General features: G+C 55.2%; 5 protein-coding genes across 5 annotated transcripts; 3 read left to right on the forward strand and 2 right to left on the reverse strand.

Annotated features, from left to right (window-relative positions):
• Positions 1-4,805: 4,805 nt before the first annotated feature.
• Positions 4,806-5,978, forward strand: C8A04DRAFT_24723 (uncharacterized protein; the record flags this gene model as incomplete). The annotated part of the gene is made up of 2 exons (XM_062779278.1): positions 4,806-5,182; positions 5,249-5,978. 2 exons carry the CDS (start codon positions 4,806-4,808, stop codon positions 5,976-5,978), a joined length of 1,107 nt encoding a protein of 368 aa, XP_062640842.1.
• Positions 5,979-8,568: 2,590 nt separating this feature from the next.
• On the reverse strand, positions 8,569-11,698 carry C8A04DRAFT_34176 (uncharacterized protein; the record flags this gene model as incomplete). Its single annotated transcript, XM_062782739.1, has 4 exons — positions 8,569-8,670; positions 8,746-9,080; positions 9,188-10,538; positions 10,604-11,698. 4 exons carry the CDS (start codon positions 11,696-11,698, stop codon positions 8,569-8,571), a joined length of 2,883 nt encoding a protein of 960 aa, XP_062640843.1.
• Positions 11,699-15,255: 3,557 nt separating this feature from the next.
• C8A04DRAFT_24725 (uncharacterized protein) lies at positions 15,256-19,061 on the forward strand (the record flags this gene model as incomplete). Its single annotated transcript, XM_062779279.1, has 3 exons — positions 15,256-16,961; positions 17,035-17,996; positions 18,067-19,061. The coding sequence occupies 3 exons, from the start codon at positions 15,256-15,258 to the stop codon at positions 19,059-19,061; spliced, it is 3,663 nt and encodes a 1,220-aa protein (XP_062640844.1).
• An 824-nt stretch (positions 19,062-19,885) lies between these two features.
• C8A04DRAFT_24726 (uncharacterized protein) lies at positions 19,886-23,087 on the reverse strand (the record flags this gene model as incomplete). The annotated part of the gene is made up of 3 exons (XM_062779280.1): positions 19,886-22,353; positions 22,421-22,815; positions 22,873-23,087. The coding sequence occupies 3 exons, from the start codon at positions 23,085-23,087 to the stop codon at positions 19,886-19,888; spliced, it is 3,078 nt and encodes a 1,025-aa protein (XP_062640845.1).
• A 722-nt stretch (positions 23,088-23,809) lies between these two features.
• C8A04DRAFT_24727 (nucleoside phosphorylase domain-containing protein) lies at positions 23,810-24,827 on the forward strand (the record flags this gene model as incomplete). Its single annotated transcript, XM_062779281.1, has 2 exons — positions 23,810-23,849; positions 23,932-24,827. The coding sequence occupies 2 exons, from the start codon at positions 23,810-23,812 to the stop codon at positions 24,825-24,827; spliced, it is 936 nt and encodes a 311-aa protein (XP_062640846.1).
• Between the last annotated feature and the right edge of the window lie 299 nt (positions 24,828-25,126).

The following is a 25,126-nucleotide window of genomic DNA, read 5'->3' on the forward strand; positions in this document are numbered from 1 at the left end:
GTTTGGTCTTGTATACCAGGGCGATACTCCACAACACCACGACATGCACGACGCAAACAAACAAGAACTCGGCCAAAATTTACGCGTCACGAGACTTACCAAGCCCTTATCAACTCCGACATGTTCCGCCGGCTGTCGTCTAAAAAATACCACCTACATACATACTCGTACGGTGACGTACGATCGATACCGGGGCTATCGGTCCAAGAAGGACTGACCCGGGCCCAGCCAGAGCAAAGAAACGATGTGGTCAGCCGACCACGACGAATCCAACGTAGCGTCAAAACAACGACTAGTTCCCTTCGCTTCGCTTGGCTCTGTCTCCTTGCGACTCACGGGACCAGCCGTCCCTAGGTCCCGCGGCTCCCGGGGCCGCGTGGTGGGAAGCGGGAAGGGAACCGAAGCGAGGCATCGTGAAATGATGGGGGAAGTGGATGTTGCACTTTGTGGCGCCTTACCAAGCAGGTCAAACTAAGCTTACCGATAGGGCTGCAGGCTGGAAGGTACTTACGAGATACAAGCACAGGCGTTGTGGCCTGGGCTTTCTATCCCTTTTCTTCGTGTGTGGAAGGCAATATCAGGGATGTGGAGAGAAAGGAGGGAGTAGAGAGCATGTAGACGCCAGAGTGGACACTCGATAGCCCTCCTGTCCCCTGCTCCTCGGTGTGGCAAAAATACGGAAAAGTCGACAGTGTTCCAGGTGTGAAGCCATCGTGAGATCTGGGGGACAGGGCGTCACGATTGGTGTTACCGGCGGGTCGGAAACAAGGTGTGGCGGACGGGCACGCGGTCTCGCCCTGCCATCGTGGGCCGTGCCTTGGCGCTCACTTTTGCTGCTGCAAGGGGGAAGGGCCGAGAGAGATCGATCGTCAGGCCTCGGTCGATCTGGATGGTCAAGTCTTCCATCGTCGTAAGGATTGGAAGATAGTGGTGAAGAGAAGAGTGAAGATGAGAGGTGCTGAATCGAGGAGGGAGACGCCAAACCCCCCAATTTCCTCTCACTTTGCTCTCTCCCATCAGAGGTGTCTTGGAGTCCAGCTCATCAGCAAGGGTTAAAATGCTGTGGCTCCGAACACCTGCAGTCCACCGATGCAGAACGGGACGGCAGCCGAATTGCGTGAGTGGGGCAAGCGTTCTGGAAGCATGGCAGGGACAACGCTGTCGCGTTCCAGCCCACACACGGGAGCGAAAATCAAAGAAGTTTCGGAAACTTGGAATGGAAACCCTGATGGAGCCTTGTGTTGATGGTGAGGCTCTTTTCTTGTGGGTACAGAGTCTGTCGATGGAGGAGATCGTTCGGGATCTCCGTCAAGACAGCTTTTCCAGACGACTCAGATAGCAAAGTCGGCCCACTGATGACCTCAACATGGGGCCCTGATAAACAGCTCATGAAAAAAAATACAACAACGGCGGAGCCAGATGGATCTGTTCTCTCTCTCTTTTCCCCCCTTTGGTTTCGACGGGTCATCTGACTATTGGGAGATATCAAAAGGGTGGGAAGGAGGTGGGGGTGCGTGGTTTGCGGGAATTGGGATTCGAGGAGTCTGAACAAGGTGACGAAGGGACCAGGCTTGCCAGGTTAGACAAGCACGACAGCGCGGAAGGGACGCCGCTGCTATCTGTGCACCTTGCCCTTTCCGCGAGGGGCATCTTCCCCGTGCTCTAAGAAAGGGGGTTTGGTGGTGTTGTTGTTGCTGGGCAGCTCCTCCGATGTCCGGCAGACATATGGAGTGTACATAGTAGTGTACAAAGTCGCGATCGGTAGACGTTTCGAGCGAGCGAGTGGCCAGGTTGCCAGGGCTCAAAGTTTCGTTCCAGCGACACGGAGCCGTGGACGAACCATCTGTTGGGTTGCAGTTCGAAGCTGCACAGCTGCAGCTGCAGGCATTCCCCCATGTTCCCGGGGCAAGTCCCGCGGCCGAAGCTTGCCACCCCGGTCTTAGATTTCTGGGGACTGTTCCAGAGCTCCCTGGCACTGCCCCTGATCTCCGAGTCAAGAGCGGTCGGGATTCGGAACCCAGGCGAGCAACGCAGTCGGGGTGGCCACATGACCTTCAGATTTTTCTTGACCTGCAGGGTCAGGTACTTCGGTACTTGGTACGTACCGCAATTAATCTTTGACCCCCTGTCTCCGCATGGCTGGTATCAGATTCTCTTGCCCTTCAAGTGAGGAACTTTACAAACCATTCAACGTCAACGTTATCGCGCATTATGCTCTGACAGCACCAAAACACTGCTCGGAGCAATTTTGGTGGTTTTAGTCAATTGGGTGATTGGATTTCATGCGATTGTCTAACTACAACCCCACCCTATCCTCGGAGAGAGAGACAACTCCTCCACCCGGCCAAGCTACTTTCCCTTTTCATCACCTCCAGATCACAATCTTGGTGCGCGACGAGCTGTTTCTAGGTGGACGCCCAGACACGACAGTCTTCGGAACGCTACAGTACCTGATATTGCCTAATGCAAGCGCAGAAAGCGCGTCCCAAAAACATTACAATGCAGGGGATCTGTCCGGCTCAGAGCGACTACACTACTTGTAACTCCCAGCCGCCGCTCACCGCCTGCGGCGGAGAGTTACCACGAGTAAAAAGATGGCGGACCAGACGGACCAGACGGATGGGAGAAGGTTTCCGTTGGTCATTGTTTCTGGGTACGGGAGAAAGTACACCGCCGGTGAAAGATGGGGAACGAAAAGTCGATGACAAGTTGTCAATTGCCAAATTGCATCTTTGCCCCCCACGCGCGGTGTAAACGTCTTCGCGCCAAGCCGTTTTTCGTGTGGCTTCTGCATTGCAACCCCATGCAGCTGCGGGGTGTGTAACTCTCGAGTTTGGCCAAGTGGGACTCGCTGACAAGAAGCCCGCGCTAACCTGGAAGTCTTGGCATCGCTACAGTCAGGTCAATGGCAACAACAAGCTTCCCCCCCGCCACAACACTACGAGGAACATGTTGATGAGGTGGTTAGGTACGAGATTGACGAAAAAATTGGACTGGCTCTCCAGTTGTTATCTCGCCTCTGGGGACGAGGGCAAGGTGAAACCCACACAACACGGCCCGACACAGGATCGGGTCAGGGATCCGGCAGCGCCCATTGCTGATCAACCACTCAGTCAAGGCCAATTGCGCACGCGAAGTGTCTGCCTCTCGACTGTCCCCGGAGGATGTGTGAGATGAGATTCTTCTCTTTTCTTTTTAGCGAAGATTGATCAGATTGATCGGCCAGCCCTGCCAAATTTCCCCGCTCCACTTCCCCAGTCAAGTTAAGCACAATTGCCCCAAATTGCTAAAGCACCGGGGGGTTGGAAAAACGGGAGATCTGAGACTTGCCTGTTTGGACAATAACTATCTTAGATGTGTACCTGGGTACTTAAAAGGGAATTCATCGGCGCGTTCCCACGCGGCCACCCACGCCGCAAACGCTTTGCAGCACAGCAACACAGCAATGGCTGCGGGCTGTGAAAACACTGCTGGTCTTGTGACCACCTCTCAATCTCTCGGTCCCACAAACTCACTTCACCGCCCACTCTTGATCGCGCTCGTTGTATCCTGATGGTTGGACTGCGGATTGTCCAACGGATGATCCTACAAGGGCCGAAGAGGACATAAATATCTGGCGGAAACCAGCCCAAACCCATAGCTGAAAATTGTAACTATCGACAACAAACACGTTGCAACACTACAGACAAAAAAAACACCTAACTTGTCTCTTGACAACAATATTCCCTCCACTCTCCCAAGGTATGTGGAACCGTTGATAAAGCTGTGGTTCTTTTGTTGGTATTCGGTGGCCAAAAGCAAGGCAGTTGGGTGGAGGCCGGGGTTTCTGCCGAAATCCATAGTCTCCAGCTCAACGGCATCGAGGGGGGCGGGAGGAGGGGTACTTCGGACACCCCGTTCCCCGTAAAAATGGGATCTGAGCTGCGCAATGGAGCTCCCTTCTCTCCAAACCCCCTTTACCAAGCTCAAAACACACCTCGGAGAGCGGCCCCGTGCTGACTTTTCTTTGGCGGTAGACTTTTTTTGGTTTGACGCATCCGCGAGCCAATTCCCGTCGAATAGACCCCCATCAAGAACCGTCGTATCCACCGGTATTTGTTTGCGAGCCGTCTGTGCAGGAACCCACCCATCCATACCCGTCCCATACCTGCAGATCTGGCACACCCAGGATTGCATTGCGTCAAAAAAAGAGCGATCTCGACTCGTGTCCGCCACTCTTCTGGACCCGCCGACCCCAATTCGCCTCATCCCATCTCCGCCGTTGTTTCCTCGCTCCCGGTGTGCCCTGAGAAAATCCCCGGTACCCTGACTGCCTCAGCCGCCAGGAACATCCGTTGTCCCAGCTCGCCTCCTCGACTTTCAAAGAAGAACCTCTTCTATAAATTCCGAGCCTGACGGTCTCTCGACGCTGTCAGGTTTTTGCCGTCTCACACGCAGTTTTGTGGTCGCTATTAAGGAGCCCTGGTACCTTCGTCGTGCCTTGATATTCCTCACTCACCCTTCACTTACACGCCAAACCCACGCTCGCCTCCTTTTTTCCCCGTTCTTTCCTAAGAAACAACGGAAAATTCTTTCCGCCTCATCGCCTTAAGGACCGATCCATACCTTTGTTTAACGTCACCGACTTCTAATTCCTCCTTCCTCCCTTTTAATTCTTCTTTCTTCAACCACCCACGAACAACCGTGCCAAGCCTCTCTCGACCCGACTTGTTCTCCTTCATAAATCAACTCAAACTACACAACCTCGATCCTCGCGGTCCTTAATCACCTCTTTTATTCACCCCTTCAATCACACATTAATCACAATGAACGCTGCTGTGCGTCTCACTGCTCGCGCGGTCCCGCGCATGGGTTCTCTCACCCGCCCGGCTATCGCCCGCAACGCCATGCGCCCCATCATCGCCCAGCGCGCCGCCTTCTCAGTCACTAGCCGTGCCTTGAAGTCCGAGGTCATTAAGGAGACCGAGGTCCCTGTCACGGTCTACTCGCCCGACCACAAGGGTGTCGCGTCCGGCAACCAGGCTGGTCACTTCAACATTCCCGTTAAGAACGGGGCTGCTGAGGCCGCCGCTGCCGAGGAGGAGCTGGAGATCGTCACACCCCTTGAGGACAAGGTCTACGACCAGCTTCCCCGTACCATGCAGAAGATGAGTGTGCATGGGAAGGTCATCATCATCACTGGGTAAGTTGCCCATCAAGCACTCAGACAATCAATCGCCGAAACCACATTTGCTAACCCATTAATCAGTGGCGCCCGTGGTCTTGGAAACCACATGGCTCGCGCTTGCGCAGAAGCTGGTGCCAAGGCGATCGCCATCTTCGACGCGAACCAGGATCTCGGCGATGAGTCCGCCGCTGAGCTTCACCAGAAGACCGGCCTCCCCGTGTCCTTCTTCAAGGTCGATGTCCGCGATGGCAATGCCATCAACGCGGCCGTCCAAAACGTCGTCGACCTCTATGGCCCTCCCGATGTTCTTGTCAACTCGGCTGGTATCGCCGACTCCAACATCAAAGCGGAAACCTACGACTCTGCCATGTTCAGGCGCCTGATTGATATCAACCTGACGGGCTCTTTTCTCATGTCCCAGAGCGTGGGCCGCGCCATGATGGCTGCCGGAAAGCCGGGTTCTATCATCCTGGTTGCTTCCATGTCCGGTTCCATCGTCAACTACCCCCAGGAACAGTCCTGCTACAACGCCTCCAAGGCTGGTGTCATCCAGCTCGGCAAGTCCCTCGGTGCCGAGTGGGCCAAGCATGGCATTCGCGTCAACTGCATCTCGCCTGGTTACATGGACACCGCACTGAACAAGGTCCCCGCCCTTGATGCGCAGAAGAAGATCTGGAAGTCGCTCACCCCCCAGGACCGCCTGGGCAACGTTGACGACCTCAACGGCCTCTGCGTGTTCCTCGCGTCTGACGCCTCGGGCTTCATGACGGGTGCCAACGTCATCATCGACGGTGGCTACACCCTCTACTAAGTCACGACTTGCGCGTCGTGATCTTCCGGGAAACAATAACACTGGGATTTAGCATTAATTAATGGCTCTGCGGGATACCCCTATAGACGGCTTATTGGGATCGGATTTTTCGGGCTTCCTCCAACAATCAGGAATGGGTTGTTTCTTCACAGTGGTCGGGAAGGGTAATCGGGTGGTCTTGGGCTTGCAGCACTCGCAGCGAGCAACATCTGTGTGTGGCTCACGACCCAATGACTTTTCCTTTTTCTCTGAACATTGCATGATCTTCGGGAGAGTTTTCACTTCTTACAATGGCTCTGGGTTATGATTCCTTGATTTCTTTTTATTATTACATCGCCGGGATGGCATCTGGGACAAGTGGGCGGCGTATAGCGAGGTTCGGAAATCGAACAATGTATTTAACGGTTTTACGAAGGCTTGGGGGTGGGCACAAAAGCCTTTGCAGATTCTAATGAAATCGAGGTAATGCAATTGATCCTCACAAACAAAACTCTTTCGCCGTTCCTCTATGGTGACTTGAATCGTGCTATGGGAACAGGAACATCCGTGTCTCAAGACGCGCCATGTTCGCGTTTGCGTAGACCGCGTTCTTGCCTCGGCTTTTTAGTTTTCCAACGTCCTCTATCAACACCTACTTAGAGGATCAAGGGACGTTAAGAGGTTGCCACAGACAGCTTTTGGTTTCATCGCGTGACGTGTCTCGCGCCTCGCTCCTTCCTCCTCCCTCGTTCTTTCCTCCCTTACCACCAGATTAACTAGGTAGTTCCATGAACTTTCCACGAAAAACAACCTGGAAGTTTGTTTACACCGAAATTGTGGGAAATATCAAAAAAACTTCTCACGGGGTGGAATGACTATCTATATATCTTCTGTGAGGTCAATTTAAGGTTTTCCCAACCCTCGGGGGTCTTCAACCACAAGGCTTCTACCCTCGAGGATATTCCCCGCCCCGGTCATTCATCCCATCCCGTCAAATGTTTGGCTCCAAGCAGCCGACGACGTCTGTCCCGCTTTACTCAAGGCATCTGGCAGAGCCTGTCTGGGTTGCCGGCTACAGAACCTGTCTATCGCGGGCGCTGTGGGACCCTAGATGTACGTGTGGGACGTGATTTTCGTGAAGGCTGGCTTACAAAGATCCAAGGGGGCTTGTCTAATTGCTTAGAAGTATTATCTTTACTACTTGCTCTGTAGCTTATCTCTCCTTTCTTCTCTGGCACCGCTCTCGGACGATTGCTAGGTTGTTATTTTGGTTTGCTAAGGGATGATTACTTGGTCACCGGGTAATACACATACAAAGCTGACAAACTCTAAAAACTCTTTGTGTTCTGCCCAGCCAACTGTTTTGTTAAAGTTTGGGTGTATTGGTGACTATCAAGCTAGTAATCGTTTCGATGGAAGGTAAAGCTGCATCTTCCCTCGTCCAGCAAACCCCCAAGCATCAACAGGATGAGCAACACCAACATGTGTATGGAAACGAACACTCATCATGAAGAGAGTGTGCCCGTATGTAGGCAGGAAATATGCAGAGAACAGCCCAACAACCAAGTTTGCACCTGACACAGACACATCACAACTTGCTGGTATTTGTGATCTCGATTTGCTTCCTAACACGGCACACAAGCCGAAGAATTAGGAAGATATGACAGCCCCTGCCAAGGCAAAAGAGTCCCTATGAAGCACACATTCTCTCCCATTTTTCACCACCGCTGTAGTCCCCCATCAAGACGTAATCAAGAGCCCATCCGAGATGTCAAGGACGGTGACACTCAAACCAAAGAAAGCCGTAACTACTGACACTAAGGTCAACCCGCCAAAGAGGGCAACAAACCCCAAACAGTGCGGAGGGAGTATACCTGCGTTGTGGGCCTAGTATCTTTAAGAGTTAAGATCTTGAATGTCCCTTTGAAACCCCAATCGACATCAATCTATCAATTAGACAAGTGCCTAGTTGGGCAATACGAAACAAACAGCCAACAAACAGGAGTAGGTAGGCGCACTTAGACCACGCTAGATGGAATTGGGGGGAATTGTACCTAGCAAATGGAAAAGGAAAATCCGCAAAGTGATGTGTCAATGCCACATCCCTCCTCCGTTACCGGGCCATGTCTTGTTTGTTTGCCTGTCTGCTAGGTATCTGACTTGATTGTCCCTCTACAGCTCATCCACCCATACAGCCATTCATTCATCCACTACGCGTGCTGTCTACTAGCCCTGTACGATCCGCAACTGTTTGCTGCCAAATGATAACTAACTGATTTAGCGATGGCCTTTGCAGAACACAATAACTTGTCCACCCCACCATAAATCCCTTAATGATCCACCCAAAAATTAGAGAAAAAATGAAAAGCCAAAAAAAAAGATCTGATATCGTGCCGGTGCTTTCCTTTCCCTTTACTTAAGAGATAAAGTGAGCTTGATAGATGAGGTGAATTTTCCCCCTTTTTGTTGATATGGTATGTATGCTTGTTCGCCGGGTGTGTGTGACTTGAATGGATACAAAAGGAAACTGCAAGCGGTTGGCAATGCAAGGGCGGCGCGGTTTGAGCTTTGGGCGTGTGTTTGCGAAGAAAGCGTTCGTCAATCCCCTTATCTACTGCCCCTTGCGAGCCTTCTCCTGGGCCCTGGCCTCCCGCGCGGCCCGCACCAGCGGTGAGAGAGTGGAGAGGTCGACACAGGATTTCATGAATTCGTGCTACACACAACATTAGCAATGCTTTCTCAGCAGGAAGAAAAAAAGGAGGGAAGGGAGACCGGGAGAAAAACGTACCCTCAACAAGTCATGGGCACTGGCCCGCTTCTCAGGGTCAACCTTTAGCGCAAAGTATAGGAAGTCGCGGAAAACAGGCGACAGCTCCTGCTCGTTTTTAATCTGGGGCGTCCCGTGAGTAGCGATCAGCCACAGAGCGCGCAGCGGTGACTCGGTGAGATAGGGAGGTTCGCCCTCGATCATCTCGATGGCCATGATGCCTAGCGACCAAATGTCGACCTTCCGGCCGTACTCCTTCCGCGTAACCACCTCTGGGGCCATCCAATACGGCGTGCCGACCATTGTTGTACGCTTGTTCTGGGCTTCGTTGATCGTTGCACAGAACCCGAAATCGGCTGTGGGGTGGGAGAGGAAGGATGTGTTAGCAAGGTGATGAACGGTTTTAACCACTAGGGGAAAATAAAAGGGGAAAAAGAGAGACGGAGAAAAGAATGAGACATACTGAGCTTGATGTTGCCCTCCATGCTAAGCAGGATATTGTCCGACTTGATGTCTCGGTGGATGACGCCCTTGGAGTGCAGGTGCTGCAGGCCGCGGAGGGTTTCTCTGCATACTGACGCAATCTGCCCCTCAGTCATGATGTTGAAAGTCACAACGTCGGTCAAACTGCCACCTTCCATAAACTCCATGACAACCCACAATTCGCCCCCGCATAGGTAGCTGTCGATAAAGTTGACAATGTTGGGATGCGAGCTTTCCTTCATGACCAGGATTTCGTTGATAATCAGGTCCTTCTTGGGCTGCTGCTCTAGGTTCATCTGCTTGATGGCCACCAACCGGTTGGTTCCCCTCTCGTGGCCCGTGTACACACCGCCGGATGCGCCCTGGCCGATCTTGGTAAAGCCGCGGTAGACTTCCCTCGGGTCGCCTTCGGAGCATATCCTCTTGAGGGCGGCTACGACATCAACACCGTTGCTCTGCCGTGGCCGGTGCCGTGGCCTCGAGCCCGGTTGCGCAAGCCTAGGTTGTTGCCCCTGTGGTACCCGATTACCTCCGTTTGGATCACCCATCTGCGGGTGCTGCTGGTGCGAGTGCTGTGCAGCTTGCGGGTTCGGCTGTTGCCTCTTGCTTGGCTGCCGCCCTAGCTGGCCACTCATGGCGGCCTGGGCTTGGGCCATAGCCTGTTCCTGCTGCTGCTGCAGTAGCTGCTGCTGGTAAACCGCCGCCTGGCTGGTCGGTGAGGTGACTGAGGGGGAAGGCTGGGAGGGTATATAGGGCGATGTCCCGTTTGCTCGCGAGTTGGATCGTGACCTGTGCTCTTCGGGCAACATCGGCCCATTATCTTTGGGCAGATAAGAAGGTGAAACATCGTCGCCGGGGGGTGGCATTCCAATACCAGAGTCCATTGTTGGATATGCCCCCTGGGTCCTCGTCGATAGACTGGTTGGGGGCTTTGGTGCGGGGCGGCTCGGCATGAGGTTGATGTCTTTGCCCGGCCCAAGATAGCCCTTGGGGACCGGAGGAGGCGCGCGGGGGTTCTCGAAACTGCCTTCGTGGGCGACGTTGGGAAATCTCGGGCTCGCAGGGGGGCTGATTAACGGGGACATTGCACCGTAGCCCGATTGGAGGAGATTCGGAGAAGGGGTCGTCGCTGATAGTGGGGTCGTGGCGAGCCCGCGGTAATCTGCTGCCCGAGCATCGTGAAACTTCTCCAGCTGCTGGTCCTCTTGCGGCCTTTCCTGGGTTTCCTTGTAGAATGTCAAGACGTCGACGAGGATCTGCGGGTGTTCGCGGGTGTCCTTCTCCGTAATCCCGCTCTCGTTGATGAGTCGTTGCCATTCTTTAGGCAGCCCCTGTTGGAGGGTTAGCAGGCGCATTCCATTCATCATCTCTCGCAATTCCAAGGGGTTTCCCATACCGTAAACTGGCCCGTCGAGCTGTCGTATCCGACGTGTGTAAGGTGAACCGGGTTCTCCGGTGCTGAAATCAAAGGCTTCTTGGGTGAGCCAACTAGGCTGTTCATGAAACCGGAGAAGCCCGACTTCTTTCTGAGCACACTCGGGAGCTTGCTCTCCCTCGACTCGTCCGAATAGCGCTTGTGGAGGCCGGCCCCATCGGCCTTGGCTGCTGTGGTTGCCGCGGCAGCACCGCCCTTTTCGCTTAGGATGGGCAGGTCGCCGGCCGGGAAAGTCGCCGACTGGCGGAGCGGCGGCGGCGAGTGTCCCATGGTTCGCGTCCCGGGGTCCGCGCGGGTTGCTAATGGAAGGAGGGGCTGTGGGACACGGGTGTGGTTTGGTTTGGTGTGGCTGTAGTTATCGCCGGGTTTGCTGCTGACGTCGTTTCTCCCGCGACTGCTCTGGCTGCCGCTGTCGCTGTGGTCGTGGTCGTGGTCCTGGATCGGAGACTTGGTGGCGGCAATGCGGTCGAGGATTGCGGTGCCGTCAAAGGGGGCGCCAATGAGCTCGTCCGAGGTCTTGGAGCTGAGGGGCTGGAGCACGTCGGCCGGGACGGATCGAGGTTGCTGCTGCTTCTTCTGGTGCTGCTTCTGGCGCTGCTGCTGCGCGTCAGCTTGGGTCTGCAGGGTGCGGTAATGCCCGTGCGACGAAGCAGACAGCGCCGCAGACGTGCTGGCGGGAGCAGCAAGGGTGGTGGTGGTGGGCACAGCGGGCGAGGTGTGCGACCGGGATGATGTGAACGAGAACGCAGGCGAGGGTGCGGCGGGGAAGCGTGGCGAGAATTCAGATGTGGCCGAGGTAGGCGTGCGGGTGCCGTGGGGAGCGCTGGGGGCGCGGCGTAGGCTGGTCGAGCTTCGTTCACTTCCTAGAGACTGGGCATCAACACGGCCGTCCGAGTTGGTGCTGTATCGGTGGGAATGGTGAGAGTGCTGCGAGTTGGAGAGTTGCGGGTGATAGTGTGCAGAAGATGGTGGTGGCGGCCTCTTAGTGAGCCTGCGACGCTGCTGCTGCTGCGAACTAGCGCTGGAACCACCTGCTGTTGCTGCTGCGTTCTCCATTTCACGGCCCTCAACGACCAAGAAAGTAAGAGACCTAAGACAAAATGCCAAAGGAAAAAAAATTAAAACGTACTGTGGACAATTTCTGGGAACCAGACAAAGCTGCTGGATGGGTGCCGGGGTAATTGAGGCACCGAGAAGAGGGTCGCAGTGAGCAAAATTGCGTTTCCTCTCCCGTTCGTCGTTCCTCCTTCTTGATCTCGTCCTCTGCTTGGTCCATCCAAGTTGCCCGTTCCCGTCGAAGATGCTGGGCCTCCGGGTGTGGTATTCAGTGGGGCCCAGCATGATTGGCGTCTGCACGGCCGCTGGGTAAAAGGAGCAAGGAAAGCCACCCACACACCACCACAGTGCGGCTTACAGCAGTTAGAAGCTGGCACTGTGGCTGCGAAACGGTGGTTCCCGTCACGGGCCCAGCAGGATGCGTTTTCGCCTTCCGCCTCTGCAAAAATGCAACAGCTTCAAGGTGTCTCCAACACGGCCAAGCGTTTGGTTCACAGTCCGAACGCCCACTAACAATGCGACGAAACAGCAGGACGAAAGACCTTGAATACTATGCTGAGAGCTAAGTGCCTGTTTGAAACGATGCACACAACACACAAGCGCGCGCTCTCCTTGTCGCAAGGCGCTGTCACACCACCATGCCTGAGTGGCTTCCGGGCGTCCATTTCGCTGGCTGCGGATGCTTGAGTGGTGAAGCTTGCAACGCCGCACCACTGCTCGAGGGGGCCGTTGTGGAGGGGGCCGGCCCTGCTTCCGGGCCTCTGCCCCGGGTCCCCTGGCAAGCATCCCAGTGCTTGTCTTCGAAAAGGAACATGGGGAGAGATAATTAGTTATGCAACATCCATGGTCCGAGGGAGGATTACTAGTTGCTTCCTTTGACTTTTTCTCTTCGGTTCTGGACCACCCCTTTGACCCCCGAAGGTTGGCAAACAAAGATAAACAAACTCACGAAGCACAGGCAACCTGTTACAGTATGTATCTCTCTGCCCGTGGTTAGGAATGGGCTTTCCATGGCATCTGGATGGGCTCGCTGGGCAAACAGGATGGAACCAAGGGCCTGGTGGGGCTAACCGCCGTCCGAGCGGGACGACCTCAGGGTCAAATGTCCTGGTGGGGTCTAAACGGACCTCAAACGGTACGAACGGATGCTGGAAGAACGGCGGTGCGGGTGTTGTTGCACTTGTAACTACTGTGGTAGGCGACATGGATAAACAATATACTGAATTCGAAATCCATTAGAATCGAGAGAACTTTCATCACAAAGCAAGGCGGTAGGTAATCTTGAAGCCTACTTTTGTTGCCTTCAATACCAACAAGCGCCGCGATGCGATCGACGTTCGGCTGAAAAGAACCGTTCTCTGGCCCATCTTGGGCGAGTTTAGACCCCACCCTCCGTTTCTCTCTCGAATTGGCAGACGACCGTCTCTCCGCTCCTTCCTGGGAGCGGGGCAAAAGCTCTGGCCAAGTTTGTTTCCGCTGCCCTGGTGCTCTCGACTTTTGAAGAAGCCGCGATGCCCCGGTTGCGAAGCGAGAGGATAGCGTCATACTCGCCGCTTTCTGCTCACTTTGAAGGTTTAGAAGAATATTCAGGGACCAAAGGCAGGGAAGAACATCCGTACGGCGATGACGCACCCCAGGTTCGGATGGCGGTGTTCCCAAGTGAGCGGAACTACAACTAGGAAAGCAAACGAGCTGTTTTCTTCGCAACCCCCCTTTCCAACGGCTCTGCATGCACATGCGGCCATGTTCGCTTTGCCGGCCTACGGCCCAAATCCACTTCCCGCGGACGGGAGTGCTCACCTGCCGCCCACAGACCAAGGTCAGTGCTGGGGCTGACCAAGAGTTTTGTTTTGAACTGGTAATGCGAAGGCCGTGGGTATCAACACCCGCGTACACGTTAGAAAGTGATTGGCATTCTGTGTAGCGTTTGGCGAAACACCGTTGTCCACCATCGCCATTGAACGCAAGCTGCGATCCCGCCTCTTTGCCACCACCTTCATGCTCACTCCCCATATTGGCCCAATTACGCACTGTACTCGGCCCTTCTTGGCCATCCGAAGAGAACAGAGGTCATTTGCATAACCCCCCCTTTCCAGATCTTTCATCTTCCCAATCCGCCCAGTCGATTACCGAGTGTCGACCATCGAGATGGTTACTGATAACTTTACGGGCCGTCGGTCATGGGGCGAGGCGCCGCCCGCCATGATAACAGAGGGTCAAATTCTGTGGCTTGGCACACCATTAGGGAAAGCACATGCAGCACATGCACTCGCCGTCGTCTTTGGACGTTGAACATGTCGATCTTCTGTCTGCCGTGTGCCCTATTATAGCTATGGGGAAGATCTTGACCCAGGATCTGCTGCTTGTGGTCCGCACAGTCGTTGGCACGTTGAAAAGGGAAGAGAATAGTTAACCCTAACCCCCAAGCGACTGGCTTTGTGTATGGTTTTCTCGGCTCATTCTCTCCCACGCTGTAAAACGTGCCACTGTGAGACGTCGTTCTGTCGAGAAGGACATGGCATGCGGTGAGACCTAAGTTGTTATGGGGTAATCAATTGTCATCGTCGGATTCGGAACGAGGATACTGAGCGCTGTAGTCGTGATCCGCCTTCTCGTTCCGAGCGCTTTTGCCATGTCCTGGAGACCTAACAAAAGGGATGCATGCGAGTCTGCAACACAAGAGCCGCAACTAGGTCCCCGAAATGTCTGGAAAAGAGTTTGGAAGCGTATAGCGGCGGAAATATAAACATGCAGCTTGCTGTGAACCGCATTTAAAACGTCTTTGAGTGAATAGTAGGTGCATTGGAACTGACAGAAAACTATCTAGGTAGTGTTCAAAACATGCAATGCGATTTGTCCAAACCTAACATTAGTGCGGCTGTCAGTTCCTTCCATAGGTACCTAAGTCGTCAACAAGTCATAGGCCGTGTAGAAATATCTCCAGACATTACTAGCAAGTTCTACTCACTGCACGCACATGGGGAAAGCGTCAATTTCAGTTTTACTGCTCTGCTACAGGAGCTGAACCCTTGATCGTTGAATTTGACACGTATGGATGGCACCTAGATTTAAGGTTTGTTCTGTGCTGAGAAGCTCTACAGCTGGTGGGGTTGCTTGGCGTGGCCGACGGGCAGTGGCCGTGCCAAGACCTTGCTGTGCGGGCGCCCCCAACATTTTTTGGAGTACGTACGACGTTGCAACTCCGCGAACCTAATAAATCCGCCTGTCATCCCGAACCTAACGCCTGACTAGAACCTTCACGACTCCTTAGCTTTAACAGGTAAGTCTCATCAGCACAACCCTTTCGAACCTCTGTGCCAATTCCTATAAATACGACGGCCCTCCCCCCATTCAATTGACCGTTTTGCGCTTCTCAATCCCGCACTTGTCTCTCGACTCCTAAGGTGTCTCTTTGACAAATCGACTCCTATCATTCTCTAACATTCTGGACTCAACCAGCATCCACACCCACTCGATCAGACCTCGACGCAGCTCGACTTCATCGAACCCTCTCCCTCTGCCGCTCTCTCTCGGTTTCTACTAACGGTACCTCTACAATGTCGTCCAGCACCGCTTCGAACGACTTCCCGGAACTGGGCAGCGGCCCCAAGCCTGTCGCCAATGTGGCCCCTGTCTGGCTTGCCCGGACTCCTGAGGCGTCTGCGCCCGGCTCCGGCACCGCAACGCCCGCCCCGGAGACTGTGGCCGCTTCGACAGCCGCAACCGCTCCGAGCCTCTCAATCCCGGGCCAGCACAAGGAGTATCTGCTTCTGCACCCTGACGACATTCTGCCCCGCGAGCAGTTGAAGCGTCCGATCGCGGATGTTATCAAGGACTTCAACCGCAAGTCGCGTGCTCAGATCAAGGTTATTCCCCATGCAGAAAACATGCTCAGAATCGAAGCCACCGGTCCCAAAGGCGAATCCACCACCCAAACCCTGAAGGACTTTGTCGGCCTCGTCGGCGCCAAGCTGAAGCTCGATCTCGAGGTCCCCCGCTGGGCACGGCCGCACATTATTGGCAGGGGTGGTGCCACCATCAAGCAGATCCAGGATAAGACCGGTGCTCGTATCCAAGTGCCTCGGGAAGATGGCCAAGCCGCGCCCGAGGGTGAGGACGACGAAGAACTGATCAAGGTCATCATCGAAGGCAACACCCAACAGGCTGCCCATGCCCGCAATCTGATCTACGAAATCATGGGCGAGCGTGCTGGCACCGTCAGCCTCTCCGTCAAGGACGTGCCGGCGGAGTTCTACCCTTTCATCGCCGGCCCGGACAACGAGAAGCTCAAGCTTCTCGAGGAGGAGCACCACGTTACGATTAAGCTACCGACCGCCCGCCCTTTCTCATCAGCACCACCCGCCCGGTCTGAGGAGACCGGTAACCCCGTCTTTTCCTCGGCAGCCGACAGCGCCATCCAGGTGCGCGGCGACCGCTACGCCACCAAGAACGTGCGGACCAAGATTGATCAGCAAGTTCAAGAGCTCCGCAACCAACTGACCCTAGAAATCGTCCAAATCCAACATGGGCGCCACCAGTTTATCATCGGCAACAGGGGCGTCTCCATGGACCAGTTCTTCCAAGAGACTGGATGCACTATCGTTTTACCCGAGGACGTGGACGAGGACGACGTCTACATCGTTGGGCCGCCCTCTCAAGTCGCGGCCGGTGTACAGAAAACCATCGACCTCGCTATGGGAATGCAGTGCTCCAACATCGACATCTCGCGCTTCCACCGTCAAGCCCCCGGCGGTGCGGCGGTTCACGCGCGCAACGTCACTCGTTATCTCCAGCAGAAGCGCGAGCTGGAGCGCGTGGGCAACCAACACGGTGTGCACTTCAACACCCCGTATTCAGAGCAGGGCGCCTTGCCCTGGGAGATCTATGCCCGCGACGGTTCAGCCATCGTCAAGGCCCAGTCTGAGGTCAAGTCGTTGGTAGATGCGCACCCCCCGACCCGAGTGGCTACCGTTGCCATCGACCCGTTCTATCACCAGTACGTGCGCAAGGAAGTAGCGCCCTATGTGCGCCAAACCTTTGGCGTCCACGTCGTCGTTCCCGAGGCTGCCGAAGCCAGCGCCCCTATCCTTCTGGTGTACGAGCGCGCGTCGGGTGCCGATGGGTACCAAGTCGCCCGCGAGGCACCGAAGCGGGAAGACCTCCCTGACATCCAGAAGGGACTCCAAGGCGCCCAAAGCCATATCCAAAGCCTCCTGAGCGAACGGGAGCCCATCTCGTCGAAAACGATCGAGGTGCCTGTCAAGTGTGTCTATCCTATTGGTTTATACCCAATATTTCTTGGCGAACAGGTCTTCTAACTTGTTCTTCCCCAATAGGTTCCATTCGCGACTCCAAAAGTTCATCAAGAACGAGCAAGACGCCGCTCAGTCGACCAACGGCATTCGCGCCCGGGTGTCGAACACCGGCGAGTCCGTCCACATCCGTGGTCCTACCTCGGTGGTGGATTCGCTCGTTGCCAAGTGCGTTGCGTTTGTCGAACAAGAAAAGCAGGACGAGACCGAACGCGGTCACATCACCGAGTTCGACTTCCCGCAAAAGTATGCCAACCACCTGATCGGCAAGGGCGGCAGCAATATCAGGGAACTGCGGGAGAAGTTCGACGTCGAGATCACAGTCAACGACGGCAAGGTGCAACTCAAGGGCCCCAAGGCTAAGGCCGAGGCGGCTAAGACACACATCAACTCCCTCGCCCGCCAGCTGCAGGACGAGGCAACACATATCGTCAAGATCGACCCCAAATTCCATCGCGAAATCATCGGCGCACAGGGTGCCCAGATCAACAGGCTGCAGACCCGCTACAAGGTCCTCATCTTCTTCCCGAGAAACAACAATAAGAACAACAAGGACGACGAGTCTGCTGACTCAGCCAGCGAAGCCGGGAAGCCCCGCCGCCAGCAGGCCGCCGACGAAGTCATCATCCGTGGTCCTAAGCGGGGCGCAGACGAGGCTCGCGACGAGCTGCTATCACTCCTCCAGTACCTGAAGGATACGTCGTTCACGGCTACTGTGACGGTGCAGAAAAAGCAGCTGCCTTCCCTAATCGGCTCCGGCGGTGCTGTCCTAGAGCAGCTCCGCCAGTCGACTGGGGCTAAGATTGACGTTCCCAGCGCCAAGGAGTCGACCGAAGAGTTGGTCGATATCCAGATCAAGGGTACTAAGGCCGAGGTCGCTGCGGCTAAGAAGGTCTTGGAGGAGAAGAAGGCCATTTTTGATGATACCGTCATCAAGAGGATCGAGGTGCCGCGGAAGTACCACAGGAGCCTTATTGGCGCTGGAGGTAAGTTGCATTGTCTAACCCTTCCACCCTCCAACAGTCATTAGGGGCTGTAAACTAATCTTGCTTTCAGGTGCTACTCTTCGCGACATTGTCGTTAAGGCTGGCGGCTCCGATGACCAGCGCGAGCTGGCACGTACTATCCAGTTCCCCAAGCAAGACGCCGATGGCGATTCGATCAAGGTCGAGGGCCGTAGCGAGATTGTGGACAAAATTGTGGCCCGCATCGAAGCCATCGTTGCGGAGCGTGAGAGTCAGGTGACAGAATCCGTGGAGGTACCGGTCGAGAAGCACAGGTCCATCGTGGGCCGCGGCGGCGAGACCAAGCGGGGTATCGAGGAGCAATTCAAGGTCTCGATCGACGTTCCTCGTCAAGGCAGCGGAAAGACGAGCGTCAAGATTGTCGGTCAGCAAGCCGACGTCGAGAAGGCCAAGGCCCATCTTGAGGAGTTCACCAAGGAGCAGCCGGGCGAAACAGTCCAAGTGCCCCGCGCTCTGCACCACATCGTCTCCAACAACGGGGGGATCTTCCGCAAATTCCGCAACGATTTCGGCATCACCGTCGACCACGCCGGCCAGGCCGTTCCTCCCAGGCCCGCGGCCCCCAGCAACGCCCGCTCCACCAACGGCGGTGCTCTGCCTCTAATCACCGACGACGAAGACACCGCAGCGGACGTGCACTCCTGGAACATCGTCGAGCAGGGTTCCTCCTCCGACGCCGAAGATGGCGACATCCCCTGGGTCCTCCGCGGTTCGCCCGAAAACATCGAAAAGGCCAAGAAAGCCATTCAAACCGCCCTCGACCAAGCCTCCAAGCAGACAGCAACCGGCTACCTGGTCCTCCCTGACCCGCGTACCTACCGGTTCGTAATCGGCCAGGGCGGGAGCAAAGTCAACGCCATCCGCAAGCAGAGCGGGTGCAAGATCACCGTGCCGCGCGACCAGAACCAGGGGGATGCGATCGAGGTGGTGGGCTCCCGTGAGGGTGTTGAGAAGGCGAAGGATTTGATCCTGGCCGCTGTGCAGGAGGGGTTGAGTAATGCTGGTCCTCGGACACCGCGCGAATAGGCCTCGCCGGTGCGGGTGTCGGTGGGAATTGATGAGAGACGGGATGATTGGTGGTGATAGTATCCCGCGTGTGGGTGGGTGGTGCGGGTGAAAAGGGGTTGGTTCGGCATTGCATGCCCGGGTGGTTCAAGTTGCTTATTATTTGCATCGGGGATGGGTGGCCAGAGTCAGAATGTATAATTTGGCATATATAATCTCAATCAGGGGGGCGGTGGGGGCGGGCGGTTATGGGATGATGATGATATGGGGAACGGTGGTACAAAAAGGATACAGGATGCAGCAGGCATAGCGATCTTATGAACAATTTGCTTTTGGAATCTTACCTTTGCTTCGTGAGAAGTAGGGGTTTAAAAATGTAATAAACTCTCCAGCAAATAAAAAAGAGCTCGTTGAAATTCCAGTTTCCATTCAATGTGTGCGATCACCTAGAAATATCCGACCCATGTGACTTAGAGCTTTGATACTGTACATACCATGTACGAAAGAAAACAGAGCAGATCACATCACATCTCTCATTGTCTTAGGGAACAGTCACTTTACTCCTAAATTTTGTTGCTAGTACACATCATACTCAAACAAAACACCTATTTTCCATGCATACGCAATCCGTCGTTTTCCTTTTCGTACATAACCAAGCCAAACCTGACGAAATGTCCGAAATTCTAGACCGTTCTTTCACCCTCCATCTGTGCATCAGTGATCACATTTCCCCCATTCACTACATTCCTATTTTTGTTTTATACGTCCCCCCAAATCCACCTCCAGACATCCCCCCCAACCACTTTCCCTCTGCTCCCACATAATAAATAATAAGTAGTCAAGACCTACATAAAATCATCTTCATCATACCCCCTCCCCTCTCCCCCCTGCCCATAATCCTCCTCCCCATCCTCCCCTTCCTCCTCCTCCGTCTCATCTCCCCCTGCTCCCAGCGGCTGCCCCATCGCCAACCTCGCCGCCTCATCTGCCAACGTGATAATATCACGTAACAGCTCCTCGGGTCGACTCCGTGGCGGTGCGCCTGTTCCGCCTGTTGATGCGTTGCTGACGGTGCCGCTTGCTGTTCCCCGTAGTGGGGGGAGGGTATTATTGGTGTTGGTGGTGATGGTGGGGTTACTGTTGCCGGCGAGGGGGGGTGGGAGGATTCGGGAAGCGGGGTTGGTGCTAGTTGCGGTGGTGGTTGTAGTGGTGGCGGTGCTGGGGGCGCGCATTTGAGGGAGGGGTTCGCCGGGAGCGCGTAGGCGGACTTTGACTTCGCCGGCTATGCCGTCGATTCGGAGAGAGGTGGTTTGGTGTTGTTGGTGTGGTTGTTGTGGTGGTGGCGGAATGTCGCTGGGGTGTTGGAGATGGGGATGTTGGGGGTTGTGAGCGTGCTGCTGCTGTTGTTGTTGCTGTTGTTGTTGGGGTGGGCGCAAGCTGGGAGGTGGTGACATGGCGATGAGTTCGCGCAGGTACTTGTTCGCCTCATCCGAGCCGTCCATGAGCCATTTCAGACAGATCTGGACACGCTCGCGGGCATAGCGGTTGTAGTCGTCGTATACGCAGCAATTGAGTAAGCTTATTACTCCGTTATGCCGCAGGATCTGAGACTGGACTTCTGGATTGCCCGGGCTGCTTCGCCCATGTGGAGGCTGGAGTAGTCCCGCGAGGATATGCAGGATCTGGCCTTTGATACCGGCCCAAGGGTACTTGTACGCTGGCTCTTCTAGCGGAGGGGGCGGGGCCAGTGGGTGATCTTCTGAGTCGTAACCTGCGTCAGGGTCGTCGGGGTGGGGAGGAGGTGGATGGCGCCCATTGCTCGAGGTTGAGCGGCCGGCGGGATCGACCATGGGCTTCTTGGGTACGCCGGCTTCAAGGCCCTTAAGCAAAGCCAGGAGTTCGTACGCAGCTTCCCATTCGATGAGGTATTGGCGGGTCTCGGGGAGCTCATTGACCGTTGTAAGGAGCTCAAGGAACTGTTGGATACCGTCCTTCGCGCGCTCCATGTCCCAGCTGTCGACAGGGAAATCGGCCGGGTCACAAATGTCGTTACGGATTTGTGCTTGTAAGTGCATCAGGGCAGTACACTCGGGCACGATTCGGCTGCGGAACTGGATGAACAAAAAGTGCAGCAGCTTCACATCGCGGAGGTGCTCCTTCGAATCCGGATGTGGTGGGTCGTTGTTCCGGGCGCGGAACATGTTGTTAACAAGCCTCAACAACACCGTCTGCGCGGGGGAAATGATATCCTTGGGGATACGCAGTGACTGCCACGCATAGGGCACCAGGGCGCTATGGTGGATGGCCTCGACGATCTGGGTGGTGAGCTGGAAGATGAGCGATTGCTCACTCTTCTCCCAGACAGCAATGAAAACAAGGATCTCCCTAAGCAGGCTGCGGCCACATTCCATGGCCAAGAACATCCTACACCTTGTTTTCTGCAGATTCTCACCAGCCCTGCTCAGCGCTAGGCCGGCGTTGTCAAGGATACACGACTTGACAATCATGTGGAGGGCCTCGATCTGCTTAGGATCAAGAATATTGGGGACCTCGGTCAACAGCCCGTTCATCGGGCCTTCGCCGTACGAGTCGTCGTCATCAATGTCTTCCTCCTCGATCATGTCGTCGTTGTAGTCGTGCACATAGTGGCCACCACCATCGTGGATTTCTTGGCCCACAGGACCTTCGGGCAAAGGACCGCCGTCGGCCGAATGGACAGAGCCTTCATGTTCGGCGGTTCGGTATGACTGCGCATACCGGTTGATCAGGTTGGCCTTGCAGTTCTCAGTTCTCTGCTGGGCGAACTCGACGGAGGGCATCGGCACAACCCACTCGTCGTAGTTGGGGTCGCGGATCTTAAGCCACCAGGTGTCAACCTCCCTTGACACTCGACCGTAGGCTTTGTCTTGCTCGAACTTGTCGGGCTCGTTCTCCTTCCACTGCGGAGTGATCTTGGACTCGTCGCGGATATCGTCGGCCCGCACCCGTACTGTGCCTTCGGGCATCCAGTTCCAGGCGAGTGGCGAGATGCAGGGCAGATGACCCGGGGGCTGCCCTTTACTGGCGACATTGTCCTCGTAGTCGGTAAGTAGCTGGCGAGCCTTGTCGCAGAAACGTGAGTTGCGCTCGAACCAGTTCTGGACTTCGGTCTTGGCGATATCCGGCCGGAATTCCCCGTAGACGTTGCCGTCGGACTCGTCGGCAAGGGCGTCATCGTCGAACAAAACGGTAGACCAGAACGCCATTTTGTTCCGGTCATTTTTAGCGATCCAGTTGTGGGCTTGCTGCAGGCATGTCACCAATAGCTTCTTGTCTTAGAGAGGGTCAGCGACGATAATAACCTAGACATGGGCGAGGGTGAGTAAGGGTAAGTGGCTTACAGAGCTCAGTAATCTCGCTCAGCTTCAGCCTGGCCGACTCCTCGAGAACATCGCCATCGTACGCCTTGCTCGTGACATTAATACAGAGAATGATCGTCTGATAGAGCATCTGGTCGAACTGAGCTGCGGCGCACAGATCCTGGGGAATCTCGGGCTCCGGTACGACAAGTAAATTTCTCGCAACATGCATCAGCTTGATCAACAACTGTAAGTCCTCCTTCAACGACGGATAGTTCTTAGTAATCAGCGCCGTGCTCTCCAAGGGGGTGACGCCTTTGTCAGGGTCGTTGAGACTGGCCAGAGGCCCGATGGACCGCGTCGTCAAACTAGGAATCGCGGCCGCAAAGTCCCGGGTAAGCCATATCCAGACCTCGACACTTTTTGATAGCGACTCCCTATGAAGGCGCGTCAGTGTACGCTCAAAGTAAAGAATGTTTCCGGAGTGCCCTCACCTGACGTCTTTGAGGTTATGCGTTTTCTCTAGCGTCCTGGAGATGAATTTGGTGACATAGGCCATGGTGCGGGGACCGATCGCTGGATCTAGCTTGAGCCAGCCTTCAAAACAGCTCATGGCCGATGTGAAGCAGAGCTCCTCGATGCTCAGTGGCCGCCCGCTATCCGCTGCCCCGGCGATGGCCATTTCGGGGGGTAATATTGACGACGCCATCGCGTGGTCTGCCCTTGCTATCCCTCCGTCACTCGAATCCTCCGTACCCTAGATCCCGTCCCCAAATCGCCGTGGTTTGTGCGGTGCCTTTTTCGATTAAATCCTTGGCACAAGAGGATCCCAAAGTCTGGATGTGGCCCGCTCGGAAATCCGTGGGTTGAGGTGAGAAGGCGGGGTGGTTCTGGGCCGAGCCGAGAGAAAGGAAGCGAAAATGGTCACAAACAGGGATGAGTATTAGATGGGTTGGCCAAGTGTGGTGCTGATGCTCTCGGTTAGATCTCCAAAAGGCACTATTTGCCGGTACTTTTCAATTTTCCCGTTGCTCACAATTCTGGGCGTCAAATTTGGATTTGAGATAGAAATGTTATGGCGTACTTTGTCCTGCATGTGCAGCACGGATACGCTCAGAAGAGTTCTTTCAAGATGTGGTCTAATCCTCTTTAGTACTAGCGTCATCATTTGACCCCTGTCTCCAGGGGTTGTTTCCTTATTGTCAGCGACGTCGTCGCAACGGCGGGGTAAAAAACCCCCCCATCAGCCCCTCCAAAAATTGCGCGATAGGGGAGAGCCGGGGCGGGACGGGAGAGAGAGGATTGTTGATTTCAAAACACCACCTAACGCCGAGATTGCCGGAGCATCTGCTTTTTCTCTTATATTGCCAGAGCAGCAGAAGAGAAGAAAAACAAAACGCAGCAAAATAAACTGTGAAAAACACCGCCACGATGACTGTCGATATCGCCTCGCTCCCTACAACCTTTGACCGTAAGCAACACTGTTTTCTCTCACCTCCTAACCCCCTAGCCATTGATCAATCCCCTCCAACTAACCAACGCCCCAACAACAGGCCCGGTCCACATCGCCGTCATCGGCGGCACCGGTCTCTCCTCGCTCCCCGGCTACCACCCCGTAGCGGCTCTCAACCCAACCACCCCCTGGGGCGCACCCTCCTCCCCGATCCTCATCCTCGAGCACGCCGGCGTCCCCGTCGCCTTCCTAGCCCGCCACGGCCTGCACCACCAGCACGCGCCGCACGAAGTGCCCGCGCGGGCCAACATCGCCGCGCTCCGCGCTCTCGGCGTCCGCGCCGTCATCGCCTTCTCCGCCGTCGGCTCGCTCCAGGAGGAGATCAAGCCGATGGACTTTGTCGTCCCGGACCAGATCATCGACCGGACCAAGGGGATTCGGCCGTTTACGTTCTTCGAGGGCGGCGTGGTGGGCCATGTTGGGTTTGCGGACCCGTTTGATGCTGGGTTGGCGGGGGTCGTGCGCCGGTGTGCTGCGAGCATGCAGGGTGAGGGCGTCACGCTGCATGAGAAGGGGACGATTGTGTGCATGGAGGGTCCACAGTTTAGCACGCGCGCGGAAAGCAACATGTATCGCGCGTGGGGTGGGAGTGTGATTAATATGAGTGCGCTTCCCGAGGCGAAGCTGGCGCGGGAGGCGGAGCTGGCGTATCAGATGATTTGCATGGCTACTGACTATGATTGCTGGCATACTACGGAGGATGTGGACGTGGCTATGGTTCTGAAGTATATGGCGGCTAACAGCGAGAATGCCAAGCACTTGGTTGGTGCCGTGCTGGATGAGCTGTGCAAGAACGAGAACAGCGAGCTGGTGCTGGCTAAGCAGTGGGAGGGTAGTGCCCAGGGCGCTGTCAAGTTCATGACCAAGCCTGCGGGGCGCGACCCCGAGGCCATGAAGAGGATTGAGTACCTGTTCCCTGGTTTCTGGAACGAGTAAAACGGTAGATTAGATTTGGCTGGGAAGGGATCTAGGCGGCTGATATTTGTTGTTTGCGTTTTTGTTTCTTTTTAGGTTTGGGCGTCTTGTAGCAAGGAATTTTGACGGCAGATAGACACGACAGAGACGATAGACTTACCCCGATGGGTAAGAAGACAAATAGACAAGCGTCTGATGGCTGGACATACGTGCACATCATCGATCTAGTGAGCCTCGAAGCAACCTTTTTCATAATGCTGGCTATGTATGCAGGTATCTTTAGACAGCCCCAATGCACCGGGAACGCATGCTCCAGCTAA

The sequence above is a fragment of the Dichotomopilus funicola genome (assembly GCF_033296635.1).
Source record: "Dichotomopilus funicola strain CBS 141.50 unplaced genomic scaffold C8A04scaffold_3, whole genome shotgun sequence".
Taxonomy (NCBI): Eukaryota; Fungi; Ascomycota; class Sordariomycetes; order Sordariales; family Chaetomiaceae; genus Dichotomopilus; species Dichotomopilus funicola.